Here is a 25,282-nt window from a genome sequence, read left to right on the forward strand (position 1 = left end):
ATGAAACCTTCTGTAATGACTGTTCTTATACAAACAACAATAAAATAGTTAATAGCGTTTACACTACAATTGTTTCTTATTTCACAATTGTTATTTCACAGAGGCTAAACTTTTAGTTTGAACCATATTGTGAGATTAATATAATGTGAAGCTAGCATAAAAAAGCTTATAAAAGTTTGTGATAAACCGTTCAGAAGTAAAGCAAACGTTTGAGCTATTTACAACCAGAAACTTCACTTAATCAGAAAGAGAAAATATTAGAGCAGTTGGGAATAAACTTTTAATCGGAAATATAAAACGTGTTTGGTTTTGACATCAAGTTTTAGACCACACGGGAATTTACACCTGATAGTACCGGGGGATTACAGCGCAAGCAAGGATGAAACTTTAAATGCAAATTGCGTCATCCCTTTAGCCAATCAAGGAGCGTATTGCGAACGCATCACAGCCTCTGGTAGCCTATCATATTTCACCACGACTGTAGAAATAGATTGGAAGCGGAACTCCTATTTCATATTTGACGGGGACAAGAAGACCGAAAGAAACCTTGTTTCTTTGAAAATAAGTACCCAAGTATTTCTAAATTATATACGTCCATAAGGATACAAAAGATGGTCGTGGTGACTGCGGGGACAGGGGGGCATAAAGTCCTCTTGATATCTGGCAAACAGAATGGCTCATCCAGCTCAACACAGGGATACAGCCGGTCAATTTCAGTCGTTTTGCCATCGTCCTCAAACCAAGCAAATTCGTCGGATTCCGACTCAAATTCGACAACTGGGCCACCCCTGCGTAAAAGACAAAGACTCACCCACTTGAGTCCAGAAGAGAAGCAACTTCGCAGGTTAGTGGAACATATTGTGTATTTATTATCACGGGTATGTTGGTTAATAATTATCTCAGTCACACGCGATCATATATTGTGACATCCAACGGAGAACTATAGTTATGTGAATTCCTTGTCCTACGGAGTGTAGGCCACACGAATGAACAGTTTAGAATGAATTATATTGTGCGTTATTTCCATGACTGCTAACCACTTAGAATGAAGGGTACACCAGCATTTAGCCGGCAAATCGGAATGTCGATTTCAACCAGATTCATTTAGCAACTGGTCCCACCCAGTTTTACATATTTGGATCAGAGCCCGTACTGCCTGCGTGGCAGGAACATGGCGACTGTTTGCGCAATAAACAAGAACTACTCAGTTCCTGTCAGTAATTTTGCTTTCGCAGCCATTCAAAAGAAGGTTTCATTCTTGTTTCCCCTTTTTGTCATCAGGAAACTCAAGAACAGAGTTGCTGCCCAGACTGCCAGGGACAGAAAAAAAGCCAAAATGGGCGAATTAGAAGAGCAAGTTTTGGCGTTGGAGCTGGAGGTTATATATTTTATTGATCATCTGTATATAAATTGTCATGGTATAAGGGGTTACTAATTCCTGGAATTATTTACACACTGACTACTGTATGCAGTTAAAATGCAAATGTTGTAAATGTTGTTCTCGCCTTTTTCCAGAACCAGAAACTTCATGTAGAGAACAGGCTGTTACGGCAGAAGACGTGCGGTCTGGTGAACGAGAACGAGGAACTAAGACAGAGGCTGGGGTTGGACACCCTAGAGGCCAAAGAAGAGAAGGTAAGCGGATTGGTGGGGGTTACTGGTAATGCAGTTGATGGGATGAGCGTTTTTTTTTTTTTTTTTAAGTTGAGCAACCTGGTTGTCAGCGCTTGTGGGTTTATTATAACGCCTCCATCCTTTCTCAGGTTCAGGTGTTGGAAGCCAGTGGGATTGATGCAGTTTTGGGGATCGGGTCTTCTGAGTCTGCAGTACTCAGGCTACGTGTGCCTCCGCAGCAGGCGCAGGCCCAGCATATCTCAAATCTGAAGATTTCCCAATGGATACAAATAGTCCTGACCCTACAGACTCTGAGGTGAGATGACTGCCATTTTGTCTGCTACTCCCAGTTGGGATCAACGTGTTTCTATGATGACGTTTGACATGAGGACTTTCTGTTTCAAGTATTCTGATAATATATGGTGATTCAGTTTTTTTATGATGTTCCCGGGGTTTCTCATTGCTAACTGTTTCCAGGTTGGTCTTCTGTGCCTGTTTGTAGCTGTAACCCTCTGTTCTGTCTGTTTCCTCCAGTCTGATCTCTTGCTGGGCATTCTGGACATCCTTGACCCAGAGCTGTTCCTCAGGGAGTGTGATGAGCAGGAGGTCCAGGAGCAGGCGGTGCTGCTGGTCGGAGGGGGGGGAGGAGTACCTGCCCCCCCACCTGCACCTATGGGGGCCACACCAGTTAAGCTGGAGGCCCTTAATGAACTGATCCACTTTGACCACATCTACACCAAGCCCGTGGATGAAGTGGCGTGTGTCCTCGGGCAGCAGGGAGTGAATTATGAGGAGAGCGTGGACGAGAGAAAGACTGAGGAGGTGGCGGTCTTCTCTGTGACCGAGGGAGAGGTCGGCGAGGTGGAGGTGGAGAGCGACGTGTGCGTCAAAGACGAGCCAGAGGAAGCCGTCATCATCCCTGAAAGTCGTGGGGTGCTGGATGACTTCCTGTCCCCGGCCTCGCCAACCTCTGACCTGGCCCTGGGCAGGCTAGAGAAGACCGGGGCGTACCTGACAGATGCCTACAGTGACTCCGGATATGAACGGTCCCCTTCCCCATTCAGCGACATGTCCTCCCCCCTCTGTTCGGAGGGATCCTGGGATGACGTGTTTGCTAATGAACTGTTCCCCCAGCTGATCAGCGTCTGATCTGATCCCCAATATTCCCCTTGACCCAATTATCAATTCTAATATATCATGATCGCCCTGCTTTTTGTGTAAAGCGACTATAGTATTATGTTAAATATTAATTCATAAGCAGACGAGCAGTAGCCGGGAGCTGGAGTGCTTTTTATTATATAGGCATTGCTATCTAGCCCTGGTTATATATCACAAACTGATTTAAGACCAGGCTAATACCATAGCAAACCTCACCTTGAGGATTCAAACCAAAGTTAAGCACATACTCTCCTTTATTACAGCAGGTCTGTACAATAGGGCAATCCTGCATTGGCTTGTGGGAGATTAAGTTCTTGACACATAAATTTGATGTCACTAATTGATTGGTAGTGTATTTTTATAAGATTGGTCTAATCTTTCTTTTTTGGCTTTGGAGATAAACAGTGGGTGCGATCATCCAGTATTTCTGTACAATGTCTTTCTCTGGGGGATGGGAATGGACTGTTCTAAAGACACTATTTATTCGTGTATTCTGCTCTGGAGTCTTCTGTATGTAATCTGTTTTGGCATGTAAAAATGCTTTCTTTACCTCTGAAGTCTGTTCAACGCTTTCCTTGTAGATCTAAATTACTGCATTAAAAATGTTGCATTGCATCCTGCTGTCTCTTGGTTTCACTAGTTGTTCCTTTAACTGGTTAAGTTTTTCCTCAGTGCAGGAGGGCATAATAACCTCTTCACCATTGATACTCTTAAAGTGCAAACTGTCTTTTGAGTGGAGATGTATCAAAATATTCTGAGAATGCCAATATGATGTTTAATTGGAACTGTCGAGCCATTGTTTTTCCAGGAAGTAAATATCTTGATTTAGTCTAGTGTGGTTATTGTAATGCTAGGTACATGGCCTGACTCCTTGTTCCATAGCCAGAATTACTTTTAGGGAAAGTTTCTTCATGGGAATTAATCCCTGACTGTAGTGTTGCAGTGCCAGAATGGCTACTGACTAAGCTAAATGCAGCTCAGTGTTTCTAAACTGCTTGTTTGTCCGTCTTTTCGGCTAGCAAAGCATTGCCATATCTTCAAAAATGCATGCCATCATTCATGGGACTTTGCCATCTGGGACAGGCATGTTTTCAAGAGTAGATAAGATAGCAGGCATACAACTGCTGTATAATTTACATGTGAATGATTGTACTGTGCTGTAAAGGTAAAAGGTCAAGTAGATTAGATGCTTGTGGGAAGCCATCATGTGTTGCAAATGTTTACATTCTCACATAGTAGTACAAGCCCACATTTAAATTACACCAGACAGCTCCTGTTTTACCTGTCAAGCATGCAAATCCCAGCTATTGCGTAGTAGTGAGGGCATGACATCATGGGAGCTTGACTCTGAACAAGTTTAAAGTTAGAGTTAAAACTAAGATGGTCAAACAGTGGGGGTCTGTCAATATTGTCAAAATATTTTGAAAGTTTATTTGTAATCAGGCTGATCCCAATTTTACTCCCAATTCAATTTTGAGATCCAAAGACGTGCAGCCTGCTGAACAAGAACGAGGAACTAAGACAGGCTTGGGTTGGACACCCTGGAGGCCAAAGAAGAGAAGGTAAGAGGATTGGTGGGCGTTACTGGTAATGCTGTCGATGAGGTATGAGTGTTAATTTTAAGTTGAGCCACCTAGTTGTCAGCGCCTGTGGGTTTATAATTACACCTCCATCCCTTCTCAAGTTCAGGCGCAAGAAGCCAGTGGGATTGATGAAGTTTGGGGATCGGGTCTTCTGAGCCTGCAGTGTTCAGGCTTCATGTTCCTCTGCAGCCCTGTTTTCTCTAATTTTGTGATGCCACTCACTGCGGCAACTCAGCAGCGGCCGACACTGATCTGTAAATGTACGCCTTAATCTGAAACACTTTTTTTTGTTTGACAGTTTTGTTGGGTTTTTATTTAAGCTGTGTGCTGATTCTTTGGCCAAGCCTTTTTTTGAAATTTCAGTTTCCCTCTAAATGGGGCTAATGTGGAAAATGAAAGGTAAAATAAACAAAAAATGTGTAAATGTCATCGCTTTCCTTATTTAACGAGAACTGGGAGGTTCCTGAGAATGACACCGAAGACTTAGTAGCCCCGTTCTCTTTCAGGTGGGCAGCTAGGCCTTTGCGGCTCTAGGCATTTCATTTCTCCCCATTGGTATTACAACCATCCCTCTCTTTCTGTCCTTTCTAAGAAGCCTCATCATTTACAGATCTGATCCCAATCAGTTAACAGTCCTTTATATAAAATCCTGTCGTCTGTCTAAACATGAATAGAGACAAGATCAGGACAAAGGTGTAGCAGCAGGTGTAAATGGGGCCATTGTGGTTGTGGGTGGGGTCAGAGCCTGCGTGTGTTTCTTTGCCTGAGGACTGGGGACAATGCCTGCCAAAGGACCTAGGGATGTCAATAGTAGGCTATACGTATGGGAAGGTGTGCCTTTACTTACTGACAGTAAGATCGTATCTCTGTACAACCTGATTAGATCAGCTACTCTGCAGCACCGCTGATGTAATTGAACTTAACTATTTAGTGTCTATTTCCCGAAGTTTGTTTGCTTTGGCCCCTGCTGCTTTTGAACAAGGTTGAGGCAAAGACAAGATGTGCTACTCCAGGGATTAAGTTTGTTGGATTGGTATGTTCAGCATTTTCCCCCCAAGGTAAAGATTTGTGAAAGATCATCTCATCCTTGATGTGCACCTGAGCATATGAACCCTGTGCAGTCTTCACCCCGATATCTTCACTAAACAACTATGATACTAGAATAAATTGAGGCAGACGTTACAAAAACTAATTCTAAACTTTTCTGAACTCTGACATTTTGAAGATGTTTATTATTCAAGCATATCTGTCTTTTCAACAGGATAGTGAAGAATGATGGAGAGTTTCTGTCTCAGCAGTGGGCTAGATGCAGGCAGTCCAGCTAGGCATCAGAGGCAGCAGCTTAGCCTGCTCGTCTGCCTCAAGGCACAGAACTTTGTTTATTTTGTGAGCAACCTTAACCTGCAGTGAGGAACTGCCCGTAGTGCTTTCGACACCAAGTGACTGTGAACTTCCTATGAACAGTGTGGTTAGCAGCAGAAGCAGAGCACATTTCCCCTCTACAACTCTCAACCACAACAGAGATCAAAACTAGCTCCCAGCTGGTCCCCTGAAATTGAAGACAAAAACAACTTCCAATTCTCGCTTTCACTAACTTTTCTTGTGGTGAAACCAAAGTTGTCAGCTTGCGGAATATCTGTTAGTGAAATTATTAACAACATGTCCTGACTCTGCTAGGTAAAACAATTAATGACATGTAGGAATAATTAGTGTTGAGACCCAATATGCCCCTGACACCTGCATGCTCTGTAAAAAAATTTAAATGGACCTTACTGCACCCAATGTAGCTCAGTTTCAAGGCGTATACGCAGTGGAAGTCTTTCAATGTACAGTATGATGTCATAAACTGCTTTATGTAAAAAGGTCACGCTTAAATTAGAATCTATACTGATTCGACCGGTTAATATGACACTGTTGTCACCTTCGCTTGGATTTGGATAAATCCTTTAGTAGGGCTCATGTTTCTGCAGAGTGAGTGGTGTGTGTGTTCTATAAGGAGAATGGCCAGAGTAGGTTCTAGGCCTACACTGCTCAGCTGCCAAACAGGGATAAATAACTGTCACCATTCTCTAAGGTTAGCATTCAAGACCCAATTACTTTTTTAGGCAACAATTTCAAACCTTGTTTCAGTGTTCTCCGAAAATTAGATTCTGAAACATCCAACCATGTTGAGGAAATGAATCAAGCCGTTTGGCCACATTCATAGCTAGGATTTCTCAGAACATGGGCAGGGCAGAAAGAAAACAAGGTTTTCAATTCAAAGGAGGAAGAAGGGATCAAAGAGTGGCTAATCTTTAAGTGGGTCAGAATAGCCTGGGAGGGACAGAAATCATGTGACGCTCAATTCCCCAATGTGGGTGGTGTGTGTGTGTGTGCGTGCTTCTCTGAATTCAGTAAACTATGAGGTCGGACCAAAAAGGTGCAAGTATCATCGTTCTAACCTTAATGAGAGAGAAAGAGAGAGAGAAAGAGAAAGAGAGAGAGAGAGAATGAGAGAGAGAGAGTGAGTGGGGGTGAAAATCACTCTATAAGTCCTGATCCCCTTTGACCTTTCCAAAATAAAAGGTGACAAGATTTTCATTGGTTGAAAGCCAAGCAGGTTCAGTATTAGTCCACATTATGAATAATTCAAACTGGAAAAACACTGTCTGTCTTCAATGGCTCACAGCAACATACGTCCATCTGTCTTGTGGTCAGCTCTTGTTGTTGTGGAACAAAACTCATCAAACCTCCATTAAATGCATAAATGACTCATGCATGCAAACAGGGTGACCTTATTGGAGGCAGTGCTGCATTTAGTGACAGTTCAGAAAAAATAAGGAGTGCTTTATCCAGCCTGTGGAATAGCAAAGAAATGGTGGATAGTTGCAGGAAAAAACATTATCATCAACTATAGCGTATTTCATCAGTATGATCAAAGTCGCCGGAAAGCATTTTGCAAGACCATTCAATGCGTTACAGGTAAAGCACACCCTGACGAATAAACTCATCAGATATGCTAGTTAAGCATGGGACCGGCTTGACCTGGTCATGCTAAAATAATTTTAGTGCGTTTTTTCTGCTGATCAGATAAAGGTGATCACTTGAACACTTTCATGCTGGTTTTAGCTGGTGATCAGCATCAGTGTTGTCATTTACCAACTTGACCAAAATAAAACCCAGAACTGGCCAGCTTGGACCAGGAACAGCATTACCCATATAAAACCTGCTTAGACCATCTTGGAACATAACCTGGTCTAAGCTGGATGTTTTTCAGTGAGCTACACAGAACAGCCTTTATCCCCCCCAAAACACTGTTTCCTACTGTATTGTTTCCATTGCGTCAGACAGAGGGTGAGTACGTGGAAAGGACTAAGATAAGTGGGTCTGGTCGTGGACTCATAACGATGAGGTCTTCCGACACAGGCCCCCTCTCTCTGCCCATTACCTCTCCTCTCCCACGATGATGAGACAGCGTTTGTGTACTAAGTAGCTTCGGAAAGTATTCAGACCCCTTCACTTTCTCCACATTTTGGAGTGATAATATACAGCTACGGAAAAAATTAAGAGACCACTGCACCAACTTGCTTTCTAAAAAAGTCGAAAAGGAAGGTTTTAAGTGAGGAACAGAAGGGTTAAAATTAAGAGACCACTGCAAATTGCAAAAGCTTCTGTTCCTCACTCAAAACCTTGCTTTTCAACTTTTTTGGAAAGGAAAGAAAAAAGTGCAGTGGTCTCTTAATTTTTTTCCGGAACTCTTTATTATTATTATTATTATTATTTATTATTATTGATTACATTTTTATAATGAACATTTTTTAAAACTGAAACATCTCAATTACGTAAGTATTCAGACCCATTGCCCTGACAGTTCAAAATTAACTCAGATGCATCCTGTGTCAACCTTGTTGTCTCTAGAACATTGGGGTCCACCTGTGACACATTTTAATTAAGTGAACATGATTTAGAAAGGCTCACACCTGTGTATATTGTAGGTGGCCCACAGTTCAACGTACTTGTCAGATCAAAAAGGCACGAAAAAGAAATCTCTTTGGACCCCTGAGATAGAATTGTGTCAAGGTAAGTTCCCTGGAGCAAAGTGGGCTCATCCCTGTGAAATGGTTTGGAGTCACCAAGACTCTTCCTACAGCTGGCCTAAAGAAGCAGTCTATACTAAGTCACTAACGTGGTGATAGGGAGGTGATCCCAGACAAAAGCCATATAATATGTGGCCTGAAGGACACTGAAAGTATGAGGAAAAAGATTCTCTGGTCTGATTAGACCAAAATAAAAATAAAATGACAATAAGAGTGCAAAGCTGGTAAAAACAGACCAAAGAAGATTCAGTGCTGTGAAGACACCTACAAATTACTGAATAAAGGGTCTGAATTCTTGTGTTTCTTCTTTTTCATTAAATTGGCAGACATTTCTAAAAACGTGTTTTCCCTTTGTCATTGTGGGTATTGTTTGTAGATGAATAGCAATTTTTTGTTAATTCAATCTATTAAAAAATATGTCTATATCACAACAAAATATAGAGAAAGTGAAGGGATCTAAATTCTTTCCGAAGATTCTACGTGTGTATTTCTTGTGGAACAGACCACTCAACATGGTGGCAGACACTCCAACCCTGAAACAGCAACCTAGACAATTGCCACCGTTACCCCTAGCAACAATGAGGCCACTCACAGTTTTAACCATTTGTATTCAGGGTCATTGCTAATTATACACTACAGTGGATAAGAAAATGGATTAATAAATGAAGAATGGTGTCGTTCTGAGAGGTTGTACTGTTTTGTACAAAGACTGTTGAAGTAACTGTCCAGTAAAATGTAATTAGGTTTACATACCCAATTAATGCTGTTGACTAACTCTTAATTGTGGTCAAAGATTCAATTATAGAGAAAAAAAAACACTTAAAAAATCCTAGCAGTCTAGAGAAAGATGCGCTGGCCAATCAGCATATACTCTTTTTTTCAAGACCGGTATATGCCCACAACATTTCTTAACAGTTAAGCTGCTTTTATACATATTGTGTACATTAGTAAAAACATGCTGGGGAGCTCAGCAAAAGCAAACACTGTAGCGGGTGACCAATGAAAGCTTACAATTACAAAGAAGAAACATGACTACTTTGAAACCAAATAAAACATTAATTAACTCAAATATCAGTTAGGCAAAATACTGCAGAGTGCAATTTAGATACTGGTGCCTTAAATGGCAACCAGTGGTGTACAAACAGCATTGTAAAAGTAACAAATCTTTTTACTTATTTTTTCCTTGTAATTTATACTCATAACTACTTGCCCTTTGTTACCACAATGTACATACTGTAGCTAACATTTAAAATGCCCATATAGTTTTTTAAACCTGTGTGTTTAGGCTACTTATCATTTTTAAACATTTTAGTAAAGCCCTTTAATAAATTGACAGAGGAAGAAAAAAGAAGAATATAGAGAACAAGCGTGAAATGTACATTAGATATAAATATATTAATGGGGTCATAGCACTTCCTCCAGTCTACTGCTGTGAATAAAAGCTGTGACTGGTGGGCAGGGAGCAAGCGCATGTACGTCATCGATTACACACTCCTGCATTGCCATGGTTACACTTCCTGTACATGTGGCAAGTCAACTTTGCTAGAAAGCCTGCCTGTCTGTTGGAAACATACCGAATCTCTCCTAAAAAAGCCAAACTTCCCCATGTCAGCCTCCCTTCAAAAGCCACAGTACAGCAGAGTCACTCTGGTAAACCCATCTCTATAATTCTACTGAGGAAACCCACATAAAAGCCAAAACCGCATAAGGAACACAGAACACTGCATCAGTATCTTCTGTCAATGAGGATACAAACCACATATCTAAACACCTAAATACATTTTGTTCTAAACAGTTTTTAACTCGGTAACAACCCCCAGTCTCTACACTAACTGTCAAACCCCAACTGTCAAGTGCCACACTATCCGATCACAATTCAAATTCTAGGTTTTTTATCTACGAAAATTTCATTTTAATCTAGGAAAATATCCTTTCCTCTAGGCAAAAAAAATTGTTTGACCAACACTGGGTTGTAAAGTAATTGACCAAGAAGAACGAGAGGACAGAGAGGGGGTCACAGTTTATTTTTTTCATTTTCGTTCACTGAGCAGCAAACTCACTGTGTCTTGCTTTTAAGTACCTGTCTGGGCTCGCTAGGATGGTAAGAATCAGTCTTTACAGAGCACTATTACCTTCAAGGATATTTGCTTGCCCCATATTTCTTCACTTCTTTGAGCCCACCCACCGACATGACAAGACATCCTGACCTGTCGAGGCGAGTGCCAGTTCAATGTGTCCCAGTTTGTGCTGCTACACTGTGTAAAAACAGAAATGAAATGTTGCAATATCCAACAATCTTACAGAATCAATAGGTTTTTCTCTTTGGCTTTCAGATCTGTTTGATTGATGAGAATAAAATATTGCGCAAGAACAAAGACACTACTGTTTTTACACTGTCTACGGTGAACTTTAAAAGTATGTGAACACAGTCACTTTTGACTCTGTACTCCAGCACTTTCAATTTGAAACAATACAACAACGGTAGGGTAAGTGTAGACTATCATATTCAATTTGAAGGTAGTTTTATCCATATTTAGATTTACTGTTTATTCTACCCAGGTGCTATCACAGTGCTGGAGTACAGAGCCCAGAACATTTTCCAGAAATCAATATGTACTCTGTAGTGTGGCCCTCTTACACTCTCAGCTGTAATACGGCACAGACGTGTAGTTCACATTTAACAAGTCTATTTCCATCTCCTAGCTGTGAAGACAGCCTTCAGCAGGTCAGTGGTGACTGGCTGAGTGAGTCACATGTCACTAAAACTGAACAGTGACATTTCTGACATTATTTAGTGTGTCACACTCTTTTAACCACATTTTTAACACTTCCAACACTGTTTCTTTAATTAGGAGTTAGTGGAAAACATGCTTAGATTAGTTGGCAGGGAGCACATGCACAGCCAGTGTGTAAATACGTGAGTGGCCAGTGCAAGGTGACTCGAAGGGGAGATAAGAGAAAGACTAGCTTTGTAAATGGTTCTGGTGAAGTGGAACCTTTTTTCTTTCAGTACTAGCACTCTCAAAAATATTTACGTCAATATAATGAACAAAGGCAGCAACACAAGCTGAATAACTTTACAGAAACAATAAATGAACCAAAGCGCTGTCTTGTTAACGTGTGAACAGCAATTTTATTTATCTAACAGTTCTAACATTTGCTCAACATTCAAATTTTTAGAGCAAATTTTTTAACCAAAGAGTAATAGTTTGTGGTAAAACATATTTTACTCAGCATTACGTCTGACTAGACTCCAGCCTTTTGATTTCATAAACTCTCCACTCTGTAAAAACATGCCTCTCTCCCCTTTTCTGCCAAGTCCAGTTTCACAACTAAGCAGGAGCAGAGAGGGCTGCCGGTAATTGTAGAGTAAATATTGTATTTTCAGTGGCCGACAGTTGTTGAGCTATTGATACCGAGAGATAATTAAAAGGCACAAGGACAAAGACGGGGGAGAACTGTGCAAAATGGTCCATTCTCCAGTAACTCAGATAGATTACCAAGGGCTCAAACCAGCACAAATAACACGTAGCTTTTCTGTTTGTTTTCCTGTTCTAGACCTCTCATCAGCCTAGATGGGATCAGAAAAGACAGGACGTTGCCTGACCCTGCAAGTGTGGTTTGGACTGGGTACTCTGACCCGGAATGAGAGGCTGGAAGGAGCGGATCTTCCCCTCCCCCTCCACTAGCCGGCCCCTAGTGTTTAAACTCAGACATTGTGGCATTCCTGAAATGTGTGATCGACGCCCATTCCCGTTCTTCTCCCCCTTTCGCCCTATCTACCCCATCCCCCCTCTCCTGCTCTCCCCCCTGGCTCACAGAACTTTCACCCTCTAGATGTCTACAAGGCCTTTGACTCTCAACCTCCCACACACACCCTACCAGGGGCACATGGGGCCTGGCGATGGTGTGTATTCTCCAGCTCTCACTATCCATCTAAGAGAGAACAAACACAGCTTATCACAGATGATAAGAATGCTATAAAGTTCCCTCCTGACCACAAACATAGGAAAAACACACATTATGATCATGCAGTCATGCAGGCCAGGCTACTTGTATTTGAGACATTACAAATAAAGCCACAGACAGAATTACTGACATGATTTTGTGATCATGCAGTCATGCAGGCCAGGCTACTTGTATTTGAGACATTACAAATAAAGCCACAGACAGAATTACTGACATGATTTTGTGATCATGCAGTCATGCAATCATGCAGGCCAGGCTACTTGTATTTGAGACACTACACATAAAGCCACAGACAGAATTACTGCTACGATTTTGTGAAATTTGCTTCACTCTACAGACAGTTTCAAAAAACAAAACAACATTTTGGATTAGCTCTCAACCTCAATTCTTACCAGGTAGGGTTCATTATCTTTATCAAACAGGATGAAAAAATCACAAGGCTCAAGCTTTTTATACATCCATGAAAGGATTATCTACAAGACATGACAAGCCGGGTTGACGGGATAAGGGGTAAAGGCCAAGCTGCTGGGCGTGGCACGGTCCGATTGCAATAACAGACCACAACAACAAAACATTTTTTTATTGCTGCTGGGGACATTTGTTGGAAAGGGAAGGGCGGTGCTTGTGGGAAATGAGAAAAGGAGAAAAGGTTAAATTAAGGGGGATGGACAGGGCCATCATTTGTATGTGTAATGTCACACCTAGAATGTAATTACATATGATTAACAAGCCGATAAGTCCTTGAGTGACTGAGGGGAGAAGGCATGATGAGGAGAGGATGGGACAGTTATATACTCAGGGCAGGAGATTACACAGAGGCGGCTCAGTACGTGAAGCTCATCTTCGTTTGGGTTATAGGTACTATCACATAACCTCTAGTTCACAGACATAGGACCAAGTCATATTTTTGCAAGTCCTAAGTCAAATCCCAAGTAACAATGGGCAAGTCTCAATAGAAGACGCAAGTCCAAGTCTCACAGCTGAGATTGCGTCAAGTCACAAGTCCCTACATTTTTGTTTCAAGTCCTCAAGTCAATGGTTAGGAACAATTGTGTCCGATGGAGATGAAGAAATATTTATTTGCCGTTGAATTCCTGAATTAGCTTACAGGAACCTACTATTATTCAGTAGGTTGTCTTTATGCATTTATATGTTGTCAATTGTCTTTATGTTTTAACATTTAAAAAACAGTCATTGTAATGCCTACTAAAGATGTTTAAAAAATGCTAGGGGTAGCCACCCCCATGCTAGTACATTTGAGAATATTACCAGAAATATTTAGCTAAAGAAATTAGGAAATGCCATGGAAATTTTATTGAGAATGGAGGAACTCACTGTATAACCCTCCATGAATCAGACAGTTGCTAATAGCCAGAAAATTCCTAGAGTAGAATTTAGTTTCCCTTTCTGACATTATAGCTAGCTAGGTGCAGCACAGCTGTAATTTAATTTTTACATGTCTTTGTAGGATTTCAGGTGTCTCACGAGGATAGATGCTGTGGCTATCGCATCAGTACATTTAATATAGCATGTTTCGTGTACTGCTGTCATTTGCCTCCCCACCAGATAGTCCTTAAATACAAATGTAATGATTTTCAGATACAGACGCCATGATAGCTAGTTATCAATGATGTCTGAATTGATGACCTAACGTTGACATCTCAACGCTAGGGCTAGTTTGAGTGACACTGAGAAAAATCTAATTAGAGTTAAGTATTATTGTGCAGTCCACCCCAAACCCACACGTTGAGAACATGGAACACTGGTCTGTGAGTGTGGGGCAGTGCCAGCAGACGGGAGTGAAAGAGGATGAGAGGAAGGTACTTGGGAAATCTGAACAAAGTCTCTCAAGTCATACAGCTCAAGTCCAAGTTAAGTCACGAGTCACAGGCATCACGCTGAAGTCGAGTTGCGAGTGTTTTCTCTTTTTAACAAGTCAAGTCTCAGGTTGCAAAACATGTGACTTGAGTCGTACTCGAGTCCAAGTCGTATGAAACGAGTCCACATTTCCACTCGTTCATCGGCGTAGCAAGTAGGCCCGAAGTGCTGAGTAAAAGAAGAGTGTGTTGCCGGACCTCACTGCCGTTGCTGCAGTTCTGCCCAAGTGTCTCAGGTATAACAAGAGACGAAGAGTGTTGACGCTGGCGAACGCCAGCCCCTCTGGGAACCATAATGACATTGGCTCACAGTCACCCGTGGAATCATACAGTTATGTCATTTAGCAGATGCTCTTATTCTGAGAGCCTTCCTCAAGGGCACAACAACAAAGCAGCAACCAGTTACTAGCACGTTGCTCTAAACACATATGTTGAATGTGCTGAACTTAAAACTTACGTTTAAATCAGGTCAGAGACTACATGCTATTATTTGAGTAAATTTGTGTCCGATTGTATATTTACATTTGCATACATAAGAGAGCACAAGATGTTTCGCTAAATGACTCAAATGTAAAAATGTGTGTCAATGGATTGGGTAATATGTATTTAGTGTGTTAAAATAATGTGTGGGTCATCGTTGAACTTGATTCCTTAATTCCACAAGCAGGGGGAGCAACAGCCCTGTGTCTCACTATAACAGCCCTGTGTCTCACTATAACAGCCCTGTGTCTCACTACAACAGCCCTGTGTCTCACTACAACAGCCCTGTGTCTCACTATAACTGTCTGTCGGTATGTAGAGACTTTGAATGATAAAACTATCAGCCTACGAGTGGTCCAGAGGTCTAGACTGCTGTTGCCATGCACATGTACTGCTACAGCATGGGTTTGAATACATCCAACTGCTTTTTCAGCAACATTTTCTTGCTTCACGGTCTGTGTCCATGCTGTTTGGGCAGAGTGACCCTGGTGAGGAGCCAGGAGTCATAATCCTCTCTGGACATCTGCACAACATTCTCCCTGGCTATCTGAAACAAAAGTGGGAGAGAGTTACCACACAATGTCCTAAAGTAGAGTGCAAATAGTATGTATAATATTATATACTGCATATACACTCACCTAAAGGATTATTAGGAACACCTGTTCAATTTCTCATTAATGCAATTATCTAATCAAACAATCATATGGCAGTTGCTTCAATGCATTTAGGGGTGTGGTCCTGGTCAAGACAATCTCCTGAACTCCAAACTGAATGTCAGAATGGGAAAGAAAGGTGATTTAAGCAATTTTGAGCTAAGCATGGTTGTTGGTGCCAGTTACTGGGATTTTCACGCACAACCATTTCTAGGGTTTACAAAGTATGGTGTGAAAAGGGAAAAACATCCAGTATGCGGCAGTCCTGTGGGCGAAAATGTCTTGTTGATGCTAGAGGTCAGAGGAGAAAGGGCCGACTGATTCAAGCTGATAGAAGAGCAACTTTGACTGAAATAACCACTTGTTACAACCGAGGTATGCAGCAAAGCATTTGTGAAGCCACAACACGCACAACCTTGAGGCGGATGGGCTACAACAGCAGAAGACCCCACCGGGTACCACTCATCTCCACTACAAATAGGAGGCTACAATTTGCACGAGCTCACCAAAATTGGACAGTTGAAGACTTGAAGAATGTTGCCTGGTCTGATGAGTCTCAATTTCTGTTGAGACATTCAGATGGTAGAGTCAGGATTTGGCGTAAACAGAATGAGAACATGGATCCATCATGCCTTGTTACCACTGTGCAGGCTGGTGGTGGTGGTGTAATGGTGTGGGGGATGTTTTCTTGGCACACTTAGTGCCAATTGGGCATCGTTTAAATGCCACGGCCTACCTGAGCATTGTTTCTGACCATGTCCATCCCTTTATGACCACCATGTACCCATCCTCTGATGGCTACTTCCAGCAGGATAATGCACCATGTCACAAAGCTCGAATCATTTCAAATTGGTTTCTTGAACATGACAATGAGTTCACTGTACTGAAATGGCCCCCACAGTTACCAGAACTCAACCCAATAGAGCATCTTTGGGATGTGGTGGAACGGGAGCTTCGTGCCCTGGATGTGCATCCCACAAATCTCCATCAACTGCAAGATGCTATCCTATCAATATGGGCCAACATTTCTAAAGAATGCTTTCAGCACTTTGTTGAATCAATGCCACGTAGAATTAAGGCAGTTCTGAAGGCGAAAGGGGGTCAAACACAGTATTAGTATGGTGTTCCTAATAATCCTTTAGGTGAGTGTATATTTATGTCCACATTCACACACTCATAGCCCACCCCAGTCTGTGGAGTTCCTGTAATTAACTAATTCCATCCTGCTCTGCCCTGAGGCCTTGAGTCATGAGGGCTGTAATCATTCTTCATGACCAGGGGAGTGTACGTCTGAATGTGTGATTGTTCACAATCCTGTTCTGCCTCTTCTCTCTCTCGCTCTTTTGCTTGCTCTCGTCATTCCTCTGTGTTTCTTTTCTCTCTATTCTTCTTCTCACACACTTTTATTACTATTTCTTCTCCCTCTGATTCTGATTCTGTTAACCTCTTTCTCTGTAACCTTCTGTGTGGTTGCGTGGTTATTTGTGTGGAGGAGTCTGTTCTAGTCTCGACATGTTTGGTCAGATGGTGGTCTGGAGTGGGCTGTGCTGTCAGGTGTCATTATTCCTTTCAAATAGTCTGCCTGCATCCCCCAGGTGGGGGATGAATACCTACAGTGGATGGTTAATTCAACTGACGTTTTTCTTCAAATTGACAGTATAACTTGCGGCCTGAGTGAGGATTTGAACAACGGACTGTTTTGATGCTCACATCCTGTAGCTTGCACCAATGGTGACATTGTCCCAGAAAATGTCTTTACACACTTGGCAACTAACCTCTTGTCTGGTCAGGGTGGTGCAAAATCGAGGTTAACCCTGAACTAAAGTGTTGTGTAAATCACATGCTCAACTAAATTCTGGGTCCATTTGTGTTAAGATATGAGATCAAAACCAGAAAGAAGAGTGACACCCGACCTCTTTGAGCATTTCCAGCAGTTCAAAGGAAGCAAACAACAATACATTTGGGATTTGTCTCAGGCTTTGAAACTAATGCTGCTAATTATCACACGCTATCTTCTGTTTTTGGATAAACTTAAGGCTCCATTTCTGTTCACATAATAAGTCAAGGAGAGTTTAGAACTGTCTCAGTTATCAGTCAAGCTCAAGAGCATTGAGCCTGATTTGAACACGCAACCTTCTGATCTGGAGTCAGACACGCTACCATTGCGCCACAAGGTCAGAGAGGTTACAGCAGTGTTTCTCAACCGGTGCTTTGTGGACCAATTTTGCATACAACATTTATTTTTGAAGGGCTATAGATACATATATAAGCAATACGTTGCTGAGACTGTTATTTGATCCAAATACATTTATAATTCTCTTGAATGGATAATATTTTTTATTTATAGCGAATGGCTGTCAAGGGTTGCCTTTAAAAACAGTATAGCTACTATAGATTATCTATAGACTATTTTTATATATATATATATTTTCTTTTATTTCACCGGAAAAAAAGCCCATTGAGACACAATGTTTTGATATAAGCCCGCACCAAACAATACAACATTTAAAAAATGTTAATCGAAATACAATCCATAATGTACAAATTAGGGTTGTGAATTAATTGTCATTGTCAAATTTGTGTCCCTGAGAAAAAACTTTAGAGAAGCATTGGTCTATAGCTCATGCTTTCCAGGACCTAGTAGTTCTGGGTGGTACTAAGTGGTCAGTTTCTTGTGACAACACCTTTTATCACAAACATGCTTTCCCAGGAAAACAATAAAGGTTGCTGAAAACCTGTGAGACACTGATGTACAGCACAAAGACCTAGAAGCACAGCTGCTTCACATCTGACCCCAGAAAAGTAGGTTGCGTGTTCAAACTGTGCTGACGGCGGGGTTAACTCTTTTTGAGCTTGTTCAAATCAACTAATCTGCCAGGAAATTATGCACTTCATTACGTAGAAATGTGTCCTTCATCACTGATCAACAAATAAAGCAACAAAATTTTTTTTTTTATTATCAATCTAACGTTAATAATGGATCTGTTATTAAGGGATGTGTCACTACCTCTATGGCAACACAGAGGTCTGGGAGACAGAGCTCCCACGGCTGCAGGTCACCCAGCACCTTGAGGAACAGCTGGGATCGCACCTTGGGATTCTGTTCGTCTGTGAAACGTCTGAGTTTCTCCACGACCCGGCTCACCCTTCTGTCCTGGGACACTTCTGCGGGTAGACTGCTCAGCAGAGAGGACAGCCTGGGTGTATGAAGGGGATGGAGGGATGAATAAAGGGATGAATGGATGGAATGAGAGATGGATGGAAAATGGATGAACGGAGTAATAATGTAGGAAAATAGATTTGGTTTCTGACAAATTGCAAACCTGTGTGCAAATGGTTAAATTGTAACACAAACAATGAACCGTATAGATTTAGGGCAAACAGCACTCTTCGTGATACAGGCTCTCAAATTGCTGGCCAGCAATTGCACAGTGTGCCTTTTATGAACTCCCATAAAATGGACCTCTGGTAGACTTTCCATGGCACATTCAAGAAAAAGCTTCAATCACACAGGATAATTAACAGGACTTCGTGGCGCAACGGTAGCGCGTCTGACTCCAGATCAGAAGGTTGCGTGTTCAAATCACGTCGGGGTCAATGCTTTTGAATGCTCCAACCGCGACTAAACAAAGACATTCTGACTTTCCAGTTCTCAGAAGAGATATCACAGATGTCATACCACATGTTGTTGTTGTTGCAGGCCTTCTCTGTCTCAAGGTTTTTCGCCTTGGTTACCGACCGGGTTGTGTGACGAGGGACGCGTTGGGAGTAGGTCAAGTGTCCCAGGGACTGGAACCTCTGCAGGCCAAAGTCCAACCGCTTCCTGCAAATGCAGAAGAGAGTTAGACAGGAGAGGGGGAAGAGCAGAGTTAGGCAGAGGATATACTTTAATCAAATGCATACAGGAAGGTTATTGGAATGTCCACCGCTGCCTTCATTTAACAAAAACAGCATGGCATTAAAGAGGCTAGCAGGAAACATTTAAAACATCTGAGGTTTATCGTTAGTTTGGAAAGCATTTTTTGCCATTTCTGTAATATTTGCAGTTTCTAGTCTTCTTTTTAAGGCCAAGGAATGGAATTTTCTATGTGTCTGTAGAATCAAAGCTGAATGCTGTGGATGGTTCTTTGTGATTGACGAGAACTCTAAATTACAAGGAACTGACCCGAGGACAAACACAGATTATTCATTGTTGTGTTGACGACATTGCTGAGCAGCCAACAAAGTCACTGCCTTTTGTTTTGGCTCCAAAAAGGCTCTTGTGGTTTAGAGAACATTTGTTTTTGTCTGATTAGGATTAAGGCCTGACCAGAAAATCCAGCTACATATTTTCTCTGCTAGTGTGCTTGTTGCGTCTTCTCATTGCAACTTGTAGTGAACCAAATGTAATTTTGATTGATTTGATCAACCAACAATCCGTCATTCACTTAGGAATGAATAAACAAGCTGTCTTCACTCTTCATGTAAAACAAGATCCATTTATTACTACAGTACTGTACATTGCGTTGAAGCAATTTTAAGGCAGTTGAAGGAGAAAGAAATAGAATTAAATGGTTGCGCAGCTCCTGGGTAGTTACCCATGACCAGTTGACATGTTTATTCAAGGGCCACTTCTTCCCCTGCCTCTGGTCAGAGAAGGCCCAGTTGGCATTCTCCAAAGCGTTGACCCCAATTTGAACCCATGAACTTCTGATAGAAGAGTCTGACTCATTGAGTCAGAGGGTCCTAAGTCACATGAAAGTATCAGTCATTTTGACTAGTAGCACCTGCTTGTCTTCTTTCTGGGATTAAGCTCAACCTGCGGAATGTCTCCAGAGGCCTATGTCATTGGGAGACACTAACCAGATCAAAAGGCTGTGCGTTCAAATCACTTCGGGGTTTAACGTTTTTTGTGACAAAACATTGTGCCTGCTCAGAGCCGAGATCACTTCGAAACAAATACAATGTCAGATATTGATTACAGTAGGACGTATCCCTGTAACTGTACCAAGTCTCTGACCACATTGACCAGCTTCATCAGCTGATCCCTCCCGATGACTCTGACTGGATGATAACTTAAAAGTCTGACACAGTCAGGCCCAACCCCTGGGCAAAAAGCACTATAGGCAAATTGGAGTGATATGAGTGTAGGTGAGTTCTGACATGAGCTATGTGGTCAGAGAGGGAACGGTCACCTGGCACTGTGGTCCAGACGGTCACTGAAGCTCTGGGCCAACTCCACTACCCTCTCCTCATGGGCTGTCCTCATATCCCGCCGCATGGATCTGGTACTTCTGATCAAATCATTGGTGTCTGACAGAGTCTTGGCAGGGCAACTACACAGAGTGACACAGGCAATTCACTTTATTTATGTATATATATTTTTACAAACCATATTATATAGTCTATAATGTCTACAGAATAAAATATAGGATAATTTCATTGACATATTAATTTAAATGTTTTGTGGGGGAAGGTCGTTTTAGTGATAGTGTTAATAGTAGAAGTACTAGTAGTAATGATAGTAGTACCAGTACTACTAGTAGCAGAAGTGGGGGTATTATTATAAGTAGTAGTAGTGGTAGTATTAATAGTGATGGCATTATTACTGTTATTATTATTAGTAGTGATAGTACTTGTAGTAGTAATATTATTAGTAGTAGTGTTTCTAATAGCAGTAGTTTGGGTACAGCAGGCCAACCTTTTGGGTCTTGGTGGGTCTTTGTTCTTGGGCCGTATTGGGCTTTCCTCTTCCTGAGGGGGGGGGTGGATAGACGTCCTGCTGGTTGAAACATCGGTTAAATCAGTAAATATTTAGTTAGAATGTTTATTTACATCCTATTGGATTCCCCATTTCTACCTGGGGTCATTAGTTAACAAGGGACTGTACATTTACGTGTAAATGCAAATGCTGAATTGTTAGCCTGATCACCCTTGAGTCATCATGATGAGCCCTTGAAATGTGTTAGCAACAAACTCTTATCTCTACATACACAGCCATTTCATAATGGGCTAAATCCAGAAAAGACAGAAAAGTCCAGATATCTTTGCTGTCAGATTGGGCACATAGAGAGCATTAAGTTAGCTGCCTTGCTCAAGGACAAAATATCCATTGTTTGGGGGGAATTAAATCTAGAAACCTTTCAATCCCTGGCCCTCAGGGAGGGTGGTGGGTTCAAACCTGCAACCTTTCTTCCATGGCCTGAAATGCTTAACCGCTAGACCACTGGTTCTCAAACTACAGCACGCGAACCACTGGTGGTACTGCTGCTGGTGGTATGTGGTGCTCCTTTTAGTGAATGTAAATTCAGTGAAATATTTTCTGAGGTGGTACGTGGTGTAACAAGTTTGAGAACCACTGGTGGTACTGCTGCTGGTGGTATGTGGTGCTCCTTTTAGTGAATGTATATTCAGTGAAATATTTTCTGAGGTGGTACGTGGTGTAACAAGTTTGAGAACTATTGGTGGTACTGCTGCTGGTGATATGTGGTGCTCGTTTTAGTGAATGTATATTCAGTGAAATATTTTCTGAGGTGGTTCGCAGTATAACAAGTTTGAGAACCACTGCACAGGGATATCAGACACCTCTCCCAAAATAGTCAGGAGAGGAGTAGTACGGCAATAATGGGGTGTGGTAGTTGGCCCGGGACACCGAGAAAGGGCTGGGCCTAAATGGAATGCTACCTGCGCCTGTCAGTCAAATGCCCATTGTCATGGTTCTGCGCGGTGCTGCTGAATTCTTTGGTAACACTCTGGTGGACCTCATCCAGGAGCTTCTGAAGGTCTGTGGATGGAGAGGCAGTTAACATTGATGACAGTATGTTACTCATCCCGTGTCTCCGGAGGACCACCATCTCAGAGCGAGATGCTTTGAACCGCTTTAATGACGCCGCGATTTGATTTTCACTAAAACACTTTTACATTCATTTTTTCCTTGTTAGTCAATCCACAATGTCCCTAAGCTTAGTATACCGTGATGGAAGGACGAGTAGTTCAACTAGATCATAATGATCGCAGAGCGCCCTCTGCTGTTCAGATTCTTATATGAGCCAAATTCTAGATCAGGGGTGTCAAACCGGTTCCACGGAGGGCCATGTGTCTGCAGGTCTTTGGGTTTTCCTTTAAATTGGTTCCCAGGTCAGACCTGAACAACCAGGTGGGGGTAGAAATTAACCAATTAGTGAACTAATTAATCAATCAGGTACAAGGTGAGAGCGAAAACCTGCAGACACTCGGCCCTCCGTGGAACCGGTTTGACACCTGTGGTCTAGATGAACAGACAGCTGGCTACAGTCCAAGAAATCTTGGAAACACTATAGTAGAAAGAAACATAAGGGGCAACCACGATACAACGACACTGCACTAAATATTCATTGCACTAAATCTTCACTGCACTAAAGCACAAAATGGTCACTGCGCTAAGGCACTCGAATTGAATGGGATACATTCAAAACATTAAAATAGACAGACCGAAACTACACAATTTCTATTAGCTGTGACCAAACTAATCACTTGGGTGAAACAAATCATTTATTATTATTCCTCATAGGAAACCCCACCATAAAGCGACTAGTCTAAAAACTATATTAGCGAATAACTTGAACAAATTGTCCCAATAAATTGCCCCAGCTAAATTTAATAATAATTTTGTATTTAGCTCCATTTACGAAATGGATTCCCAGGATTAAATATCGACTTGGAAATTGTAGCAGGATATTCAATTGCAGATAGACATATCTAATTATATGAGCTTTGATGAAATAATGAGTGCTCAAATGTTGATTCATTTCACATCAAAGTGTTTCCCAAACTCCATGTTAAACTGAGGCAAAGAAAGTCCTTTCCGTCACCCTTCATTTCTACAAGTAGTGCACTAAATACGGGGTAGGGTGCCATTGAGGACGCAGGCGGTTATTCTTTCTTCGGACAAGGAAGTTTAGCTGAAATATCTCGGGTGCCCAATTTCTGGATTTGAGAAATAACTCTGAGGATTATGGAGAACAGCAGTTAATAGCTTTAACCAATGAGGATGAATAAGTTCTTTGATTTCAGCTCTCGTTTCTTTGTGAGTAGGAAGGGGAGAGGAGCGGGGGTAGAGAAGAAAATGAGCTAATGATAACTCCAGCTTCCTCTCTGTCTGTTCTGTCTTTCGTCAGAATGTGATAATGTAACGAAGGCTCTAATCTCTCCAGGGTAGACCAGTTGGCAAATATCCTCTAGCTTTGATGCAAATCACTCTGGGAGGCCAGAGCCAAAGGGAAGGCTTAAACCTTTAGCGACCCAACTACAATGACCAGGTCAAAGAGCAGCAGTGCTGTTTTGTCAGAACAGAAAGAAACCCCCCCCAAAACCCAAAGCAATGCTCTGTGGGCAAGTGGATCAGAAGTTATGTTGTTTGAGGGAAAAACATGAAGAGAAATATTGAAGGAGAGGTAGGGATGGGTTCTGTGTGCGTACTGCAGATGTTACTGCAAAGAGACCAGCCTGACAGTAAACAGAGGGTTCATTCTGCGCTCCAAAAAGCAGGAACCAGATGAAACACAGTAGCGCGCAGGCCCCAACAACACCCACTCCCATGCTCAGAAACACACACGTATACCCCCATATCTGGATACACACACTTTCCGAGCCGACACTGAGAGGTCCAAAGAGCAGCCAGCATATAACATCCAGAGAAAATGATTTGAATGAGGTGTTCTAAGATGCAGCGTGCACTGCTCTATATGTAAAAACCCTATCCTCTATCTTTCCTCAGCCACAAATGGTTGAAAAATTCAGTAAAAAAACGCGACCCATAAAATGCCCCCATTAGATCTCTTGGGATTGGCCATGTTGCTTTGGGCGGTCTAGCGGCCGAAGCCACTGACTCCAGGGCACATGCACAGCTGCGACGGGGTTCAGATCTGGCCTACTGCTCTTTCAGCAAAAACACTCTTGTGTCTTTCATTACTTTTCTGTCCAATGAAGAATGAAATGCCTGAAGATGTAAAATGCCTGAGAATCAGTATTACATCCATCTTTTTTTTTTTTTTTAACATGCATATTTGCCTGTCTCACTGGAACATCTTCTGACAGATTCAGGAGAGTCGAAAATCAAGACAGTCCTTTCTTATAGATATCTGCACCAGGCCATTCTGCTTTTCCTTATTCAACGAGAAAGGCACAAAGGTCAACGTGTGTGCACGCGCTCATTAACCAGACAACCTCAATTCACTTTGCCGGGGATGCCAGGCGATGACACCTTACCTCTCCCCGGGTGATACCGGCCAATCGAGTCACAGCGACTGCTCAAACCGAGACCCCGGTGGTCACCTCAGTTATATGGACGAGCGCCTTAGAGTGTTGGCCATCCCAAGGGCCCTGACAGCCCGTACGACCGTGTACATGAAGCACACATGAGCCCGTTTCCTTACACTCTGACATGGACGGCCCTGTCTCAGAGTCCCCCGCCGCTCCGGGTTGCGCCGCGCCATCCTGGCTCGCTCCGGTCACGGTAGCTCCTGGTGCCACAGACTCCTCTGTCCCAGTGGGGCCCGAGGAGAACAGGCTGTCCAGTGGCATGGGACTGCCGAGGGCTGAGGACGAGGCGACGCTAAGGGAGGAGTCCTTCAGCGAGTGCAGGCGACCGGACAAGGACCGGGAGGGCCTATGGACTGCTCTGCGTGGCTAGGGGACGGAGGTGAGGAAAGACATGAAGGAGGATGCCATTAGAGTTGCATAAGGCATGAACGGAGACACACACACACACACACACACAGACACTCCTTGGCTGAGGAGCATATAGAGGATCCGCAGAGGACATGGTCATGTCACCCCCTCTCCTCCCATTATCTCCTCCATCCTAGCTCCTATGTTGGTCACAGGCTGTCAAGCTGGGATTGTGTGTGCGCGTG

General features: G+C 42.5%; 2 protein-coding genes and 1 non-coding gene across 7 annotated transcripts in view; 2 read left to right on the forward strand and 1 right to left on the reverse strand.

The window, feature by feature from the left end:
• The first annotated feature begins 505 nt into the window (after positions 1-505).
• Positions 506-3,387, forward strand: xbp1 (X-box binding protein 1). Its single transcript, XM_010876034.5, is given in 6 exon segments — positions 506-844; positions 1,282-1,378; positions 1,516-1,635; positions 1,764-1,820; positions 1,823-1,930; positions 2,149-3,387. Coding segments are annotated over 6 exon segments (1,230 nt in total). The 5' UTR covers positions 506-611; the 3' UTR covers positions 2,764-3,387.
• A 6,420-nt stretch (positions 3,388-9,807) lies between these two features.
• The window catches only part of LOC105014064 (coiled-coil domain-containing protein 60), a 48,325-nt gene continuing 32,850 nt past the window's right edge, over positions 9,808-25,282 (reverse strand). For 2 of the 5 annotated variants that reach the window (XM_010876048.5, XM_020052211.3), the window contains 7 exons: positions 24,803-25,055; positions 22,074-22,173; positions 21,091-21,171; positions 20,585-20,725; positions 19,090-19,233; positions 18,418-18,607; positions 9,808-15,304 (listed from right to left, as the gene is read on the reverse strand). In XM_010876048.5, coding sequence (XP_010874350.3) covers positions 15,206-15,304; positions 18,418-18,607; positions 19,090-19,233; positions 20,585-20,725; positions 21,091-21,171; positions 22,074-22,173; positions 24,803-25,055 — 1,008 coding nt within the window. In that variant the 3' untranslated portion in view covers positions 9,808-15,205. The remainder of the gene's footprint in view (positions 15,305-18,417; positions 18,608-19,089; positions 19,234-20,584; positions 20,726-21,090; positions 21,172-22,073; positions 22,174-24,802; positions 25,056-25,282) is intronic. The other 3 variants (XM_020052208.3, XM_020052209.3, XM_020052210.3) reach the window with 3 other exon arrangements.
• On the forward strand, positions 18,936-19,007 carry trnaw-cca. Its single transcript has one exon. It is a non-coding gene; the product is annotated as a tRNA-Trp (tRNA).

The sequence above is a fragment of the Esox lucius genome, chromosome 13 (genome assembly GCF_011004845.1).
Source record: "Esox lucius isolate fEsoLuc1 chromosome 13, fEsoLuc1.pri, whole genome shotgun sequence".
Taxonomy (NCBI): domain Eukaryota; kingdom Metazoa; phylum Chordata; class Actinopteri; order Esociformes; family Esocidae; genus Esox; species Esox lucius.